Here is a 7,500-nt window from a genome sequence, read left to right as displayed (position 1 = left end):
GAGGGAGAACGAGGGAGGGAGAGAAGGAGAGGGACCGAAGAAGGAGGCAGAGAAGAGAGAGGGCGAGGGGGATGGAGAGAGGAGAGAGAGAGAGAAGGAGAGGGAGGGAAAGAGGAAGGGAGATGGAGATGAAGAGGGGCAGAGAGGATGAAAGAGAGAAAGAGGAAAACAGAGGGAGAAGGAGAGAGTGAATGAAAAGCGAGGGAGAGGTGAAAGAGAGAATAGAAAAAGAGGGGGAGGGAGAGAACGGAAAGAGGAGTAGATGATGTGATCGTTTCATCACTTCTTTCTCGTCTCTGTTCTTCTCAGATCTTCTTCTTCTTCTAATTGTTTCTTCTTTTCTTTTCTTTCCCTCTGTCGTTTTATTTCCAGTCGTCTTTTTTATTCCCCTTTTTCCACAGCGCCTTTGCTCTGAAAACCCACGTTTTCACCCACCCCCCATCCTCCACTCCATCTCTCCATCTCTCCATCTCTTCATCCTCTTCTCGTTTAATCTTGTCGTTTCTCCGGCGCCGTTTTCCTCGAGCGAGATCAGAAGAAAGAGGGAGAGAAAGAGCGAGGGATGGAGGGATGGAGGGATGGAGAAGAGGAGGAGGAGGAGGAGGAGGAAATGGGAGGGCATCTGATTGAAACTGATCCTGACCTGAGTGTGAAAATGTGGAGGGTAAAGAGATGAGAAAAGAGGAGAGAGAGATGGAGGGATGGAGAAGAGGAGGAAAGAGAGGGAGAAGGAGAGAGAGAAAAGAGAGGGAGAGACAAGAAAGGGAGAGAGAAATACTGAGAGAAAAACTCGAGGGAGAAAGAGACAGAGGGATGGAGAGAAAGAGAGAGGGAGAAAGAAGAGAGAGACAGAGGGATGGAGAGAAAAGGGGAGAGAAGCGGGAGAGATGGAGGGAGGGGAAGAAAGAGGTGTAGAGGGAGGAGAGAGAAAAACTGAGAGAAAAACTTGAGGGTGAAAGAGAGGAGAGAAAGAGACAGACAGAGGGATGGAGAGAAAGAGGGAGAAACGGACAGAGGAAGAAAAGGGGAGGGAGAGAGAGAAGAGAGATGGAGACAGCGGGAGAAAGAGGAAAGAAGAGAGACAGACGGAGGGATGGAGAGAGGGAAGACAGGGATAGAGAGAGGGGGGAGACAGCGAGAGAAAAGAGTGAGAGAGACAGGAAAGAGAAGAAATACTGAGAGAAAGAGAGAGGGATGGAGGGAGGGAGAGAAAGAAGAGTGAGATGGAGGGATGAGAGAGAGGGAGGTGTAAAGGAAGAGAGGAAGGAGGAGAGAACTCAAGGGAGAGAGTCATAGTATTTGCAGTATTTGCAGTTGAAGAGTGGTTGTCATCATAAAAGTAGTATTTACAGTAGTATTATTTGCAGTAGTAGTAGTAGTACTACTTGCAGTATTTGTATAAAGTATTTCCCCTCCTCCTTTTCCTCTTCCTCCTCTTCTTCTTCTTTTCTTCTGTGGGCGTCTTCGCTCTGAATCTTTAAACCCAAAAAACCAAAAACCCGAAGCACAAAAGGATTTAACCCCAAAAGAACAGATGAAACGGAACGAGGGAGGAGAGAGAGAGAGAGAGAGAGAGAGAGAGAGAGAGAGAGAGAGAGAGAGAGACGAGGAAAAGGAGGGTGAGGAGAGCACGGAAGGAGAGAGGAGGGGAGAGGAGCAGTGCAGGGACCCCAGACTTCTTTCTTTCTTTCTTTCTGTCTTTCTTTTTTTGTCTGTCTGTCTTTCTCTTTCTTTCTTCCTCCTTTTCTCTCCTCCTCTATTCTCTCCGCTCCCACACCCACCTCCTCTATTCCTCTACCTCTCTCTCTCTTCTCCTCCCTCACTCCCCTCTTTTTTTAACCATCTTCTCTTTCCCCTTCTTCCTCACTCCCTTCATTCTCTCTCTTCCATCTTTTTCCCTCCCTCCTCCTTTGCTCTATCTCTCTTGGCGTCCGTTCCTCTCCCCCTCTCCTCCCTTCTCTCCTCTCCCTCCTTCCATTATTTCTCTCTAACTACACCCTGTTTCTCTATCCTATCCTCTCTTCTTCCCCTCCTTCTTGCTCTCTTTTCTCTCCCACCCCTCTCTCCTCTTTCCCTCTCTCATTCTTTCTCTTCTCTCTCCTCCCTTCACCTTTTCTCTTTTTCCCTCTCTCCCTCCTTCATTGGCCCCGCCTTCTTTCTCTCCCTCACTCGCTCTTATTCTCCTTCTCTTGTTCTTCCCTCCTTCTCTCTCTCTCTCTCTCTCTCCTTCTCTCCTCCGTCGTTCTTGAGGTCACCTGTCACTCAGCGCTCTGTCGTTCCGTGCACCTGACACATTTCCCATGGTGCTTTGCGGGAGGCGCCTGTCAACGCTTCATTGCTCCTGTCAGGACTCAAACTCAAACTCAGCGGAGGAAGAGAATTCTATCATTTCATCATTTTATCTTTTCATCATTTTATCTTTTCATAATTTTATCTTTTCTCTTGTCTGTTGTTATTTTCTTAAACACACAACAGTTTGTGTTTTTCCTGCTGCAGAAATAGAAATAAAGACACGGGGACATTTCTTGTATAAACTCAGACAAATCCATGTTTTTGTGTAAATCTGGAGTGAAACGTCGACACTCTGGAGTGAAACGTCCACACTCTGGGGTGAAACGTCGACACTCTGGGGTGAAACGTCCACACTCTGGAGTGAAACGTCGACACTCTGGAGTGAAACGTCTGGAGTGAAACGTCGACACTCTGGGGTGAAACGTCGACACTCTGGAGTGAAACGTCGACACTCTGGGGTGAAACGTCGACACTCTGGGGTGAAACGTCGACACTCTGGGGTGAAACGTCGACACTCTGGGGTGAAACATCCACACTCTGGAGTGAAACGTCCACACTCTGGAGTGAAACGTCGACACTCTGGGGTGAAACGTCGACACTCTGGGGTGAAACGTCGACACTCTGGGGTGAAACATCCACACTCTGGAGTGAAACGTCCACACTCTGGAGTGAAACGTCCTCTGAGTTTGTCAGATTGTGACGCCTGTCGTTGTTGTTGTTGTTGTTGACAGGTGGTGCGCCTGCCGGTGGAGAGTTGTGAACAGTACACTTCCTGTTCTGAGTGTTTAGGCTCCAGAGACCCTCACTGCGGCTGGTGTGTGCTGCACAACACGTAAGTCTATATGTGTGTGTGTGTGTGTGTGTGTGTGTGTGTGTGTGTGTATGTGTGTATATGTAAATGTGTATATTATATATATATGTGTATATATCATATATATATATATATATATATCATATTATATATATATATACATATACATACACATATGTGTGTGTGTAATATTACTATTGTCTGTGTGTATAAACAGTTCATTCGCTCACAGCTGCATTACAAACAGGAAGTGCTTCTCTCTCTCTCTCTCTCTCTCTCTCTCTCTCTCTCTCTCTCTCTCTCTCTCTCTCTCTCTCTCTCTCTCTCTCTCTCTCTCTCTCTCTCTCTCTCTCTCTCTCTCTCTCTCTCTCTCTCTCTCTCTGGAGCGTTGGATTTGTTCCAGACTCTAGAATCTCTCTATTAATTAAACTACAACCCCCATGATCCCCCTGGGCCCCGCGCCACACACTAACACGCACACACACACACTAACACACACACACTAACACACACACACACACACACTAACACACACACACTACACACACACTAACACACACACACTAACACACACACACACACTAACACACACACACACACTAACACACACACACACTAACACACACACACTAACACACACACACACTAACACGCACACACTAACACGCACACACTAACACGCACACACTAACACGCACACACACTAACACACACAACACACACGCACACACACGCTAACACACACACTAACACGCACACACGCTAACACACACACGCTAACGCACACACACACTAACACACACACACGCTAACACACACGCTAACACACACGCTAACATGCTAATGACATGCTAACAGAACAGAACACTTCCTCAACCAGGACTAAACCAGGTCTAAACCAGGTCTAAACCAGGACTAAACCAGGACTAAACCAGAACTAAACCGGGGTCTAAACCAGGGTCTAAACCAGGTCTAAACCAGGTCTAAACCAGCACTAAACCAGATCTAAACTGGGTCTAAACTGGGTCTAAACCAGGACTAAACCGGGACTAAAAGCTCTGAGATTTTTCAGGTCATCTTCATTAGTTCCTTGGATCCATGTTTTATTTTTCTCACGTTGTTGCCGTGGCGATGAAACACTCCGATCTTTCCGATGTTTGTCAACGTTTGTCCGATGCCGATTGCTGCTTTAATTAAAGGTTGTATAGAGGATTTTTTTAAGGGAAGAGAAATACAGCGACAGTCCTTGTGCGCGTTCAGAATTACTGTTGAAGTTTCCTGTCTAGAAGTAATTCAGCGACCGACGCGTCAGTTTTTAGACCCTTCGTCTGCTTCGGTCGCGCCATCGCTGGACGAGATCTCCAAGAATCACCTCAGTTTGGCTTTGCTACTTTTCCACTTCTCTTCTTTCAGCGACCTCAAAAACGGACTTTCTTTTGCGGCGAACCGGTCGTGGATTCTCGTCCGCCGTCGCGACAAACTTTGTGCGAAATGCGAGGAAGCGACAGGTCGAAAAAGCCTCTAAGAACCGCCGCGTAAACCACGTAATCCCCGCGCTCCGACGAATCAGTTACACTAGGGAGTTTGATTGACAACCTAACAGCCAATAGAAAATGAGGGAGCCTCGTTTTCTATTGGCTGATGTTTATCTGGCCTCAACACGTCCACAGTTGATAGATTTTTGTTCTTTTTTTTTTTTAATTACAAAGCTGCTGCGTCTCTGTAATGGTATTTTAATCTTTCACTGACAGTTTGAAAAAAAAAAAAAATCCTCCATACAACCTTTAAATCGTTCACGCTTTTCTTTTATGTTCATGTTGTTGTGTTTTTTGTGTGTGTGTGTTTTATTTATATTCTGGAGTTTTATTTCGGTTCTTGTTGTGTGTTTTTTGTGTTTTATTTATATTCTGGAGTTTTATTTCGGTTCTTGTTGTGTGTTTTTTGTGTTTTATTTATATTCTGGAGTTTTATTTCGGTTCTTGTTGTGTGTTTTTCAGCTGCTCTCGTCGAGATCGATGTGAACGAGCCTCAGAACCTCAGAGATTCACCTCAGACCAGAGACAGTGTGTGGAGCTGAGCGTCCAACCCAACAACGTGTCTGTCACCATGTCCCAGGTCCAGGTGAGGACCACACACACACACACACACACACATACTTGCATTTGTCACTAAGTGGGGACACCTGACAAATAGGTGTGTTCTGGGAACCACCCTTTCCCATCATGCTACAGGCTTCAAAAAAATCAGGGATGTTAGTAAAAAAATATCAAATCAGCCCATCACCTTGAATTGTGTATACACTCACAACAATGTAACCTGACCTGACATAATCAGCATATGTGGGGACAACCAATATATCGTTCAATTTGGGGACCTAATTTACATAGTACCTCCCACAATGACAAAACACCAGCACTCATGAGGACCGTATACTTCATGGGGACCAATCCAATTAGCATACACATACACACACAGGTTATTGGGTAAGGTGGGGACACAGCATTTCACTGACTTTGGACTTGGGCTATCAATGTTTGTATGGGAGTCACAGGCAGCCTGAGAGGCAAACCTACTCCAGTCTGTGTCTTTAAACCTGTCTGGAGTACTGAGTCTACCCCCACTGGCCACACTTTGATGATTTTCACTGATGGCTTCACATGGTTGATGTGTGGTGTGATAAAGACTAAGTATTGCCCTGGTATTCTTAAAACCACAAGAGAAGCAACTGCTGCCTAAACCACAGGTAAGACCTCGGCTCACAGAGTCTCCAGTTGTTACGAGTGGTTGTTTAAACGGCAAAGTGACAAGAAAGAATATTTGGAAAAGTTCTTTCGACATAGCAATTCCTCTGTAAGACCTATTAAGTAGAGAATAATACTTAAACTAACCTAAAAATTATATATGAGCAAAAGCCAAATCATCTCAGACGAAAATAGTGCAGAATTGACAAGGTATTACTCGCTGGTAATTCAACAATGTATGTATTGCCAATGCTGTATATCTTCTGTATATCATGTTTACATGTTCATAATACATCTGATATATAACTTCATATTTATTTTTATAGCACAACTGTTCTTATATATCGTTTGCTTTATATATCATACATTAGTCATAAAGCACACCTGCATACTTGCTGATAGTATATCATTCTAGTAGCACGACTGTATAATTGTTTATAAAACATCTGTTTATATCCCTCATGTATATTTGTACCTAATTCCCACCTGTTCATACAGCCCTATTTATTTGTATATATTCACTACAAACTAAACTGTAATATACTGCATATTTCTCTATATGCTGGTGGTTTAGCTCAACGTGGAATAATTACAAGGTAATTCAATCTTTAAATGTAATCCTAAAACCTTTATTGGAACAGTTTATGCATAAAGGTAATCTTAGTAGTTCAACTGGTAAAGCATACAGAACCAAAAGAGAATCGATGCAACTTCACTGCATAATATTAAATATATGGTATAATACAGATATAAACAAAATAGCATTATTAAATGCACTGTGCTGCAACGTGAAGGTCAGAAAAATTACCACATTTTCTGCACTATAGGGCGCACTTAAAAGCTTTTAATTTAATCCAAAAAAAATATATAACGATATATATGAATTTATTGGAGTGTCTTAGTACGACTTAAGTAAACTACAAAGCCGCTCCACTTGCAGCATTACGGCTCTCGTCATCAGGAGCATCAGGAGTAATACAGACTGTGATTCCTTTTAATATCAAAATGCACCTGTCAAGAGACACGCTCACAACGCCCACTTTAAACTCAAGGCTGTACTAAAGTGAAAGTGTGAACTGCATGGGAGCAGTGGATGAGACACACATTCACCAAGACGGCACCGAGCGACTTACGCCACGATCTGCCAATGGATCGTGGACACCTGCGCTAAGGATCAGTATCAACTGTGGTCCAAGCTTTCACAAAGACCAGAATCATCACTGAACTGAACTCCAGGGAACAGTAACCACACTGACTCGGATAATGACGAGAGGGATGCGGGCGTGCTGAACAACTGAACAATTTGAAAAATTATGACTTGTGAATACTCTAACAATTTAGCGTCTCAGACAGTTTTTTTTTTACACATTACAACTGAACAAAGTTGAGAGTGAACGTGTTAAATACAGTTTGACTGACTTATCTAACTGTTGTGTTTTGTTTAATGCGCCTTATATTCCGGTGCAGTTTAAATGTGAAAAAAGTTCAAAAATAGACCATTCAATGACGCGCCTTATAATCCAGAGCCCCTATAGTGCGGGAAATATGGTAAAACTAAATTTTGTTGTTGACGAAATACTTTACGGCTCGCCAGTCATGGGTTTGAGACCGTTCTGGTTCTACCTGTAGCATTTTTTTCACAGTCTTGTTTTCCTG

The 7,500-nt window shown here is 43.8% G+C and overlaps 1 protein-coding gene across 1 annotated transcript in view; it reads left to right on the top strand.

The window, feature by feature from the left end:
- LOC110175140 (plexin-A1-like) overlaps nucleotides 1-6,433 on the top strand; it is a 104,371-nt gene extending 97,938 nt beyond the window's left edge. Inside the window, exons 5-7 of the mRNA XM_055159585.1 lie at nucleotides 3,024-3,124; nucleotides 5,101-5,224; nucleotides 6,419-6,433. Coding sequence (XP_055015560.1) covers nucleotides 3,024-3,124; nucleotides 5,101-5,224; nucleotides 6,419-6,433 — 240 coding nt within the window. The remainder of the gene's footprint in view (nucleotides 1-3,023; nucleotides 3,125-5,100; nucleotides 5,225-6,418) is intronic.
- The last annotated feature ends 1,067 nt before the right edge of the window (nucleotides 6,434-7,500 follow it).

The sequence above is a fragment of the Boleophthalmus pectinirostris genome, unplaced genomic scaffold (assembly GCF_026225935.1).
Source record: "Boleophthalmus pectinirostris isolate CB_2022bp ecotype Guang Dong unplaced genomic scaffold, ASM2622593v1 HiC_scaffold_23, whole genome shotgun sequence".
NCBI lineage: Eukaryota > Metazoa > Chordata > Actinopteri > Gobiiformes > Gobiidae > Boleophthalmus > Boleophthalmus pectinirostris.
Note: the sequence above shows the minus strand (reverse complement) of the source record. Positions and strands in the feature narration are given on the sequence as shown.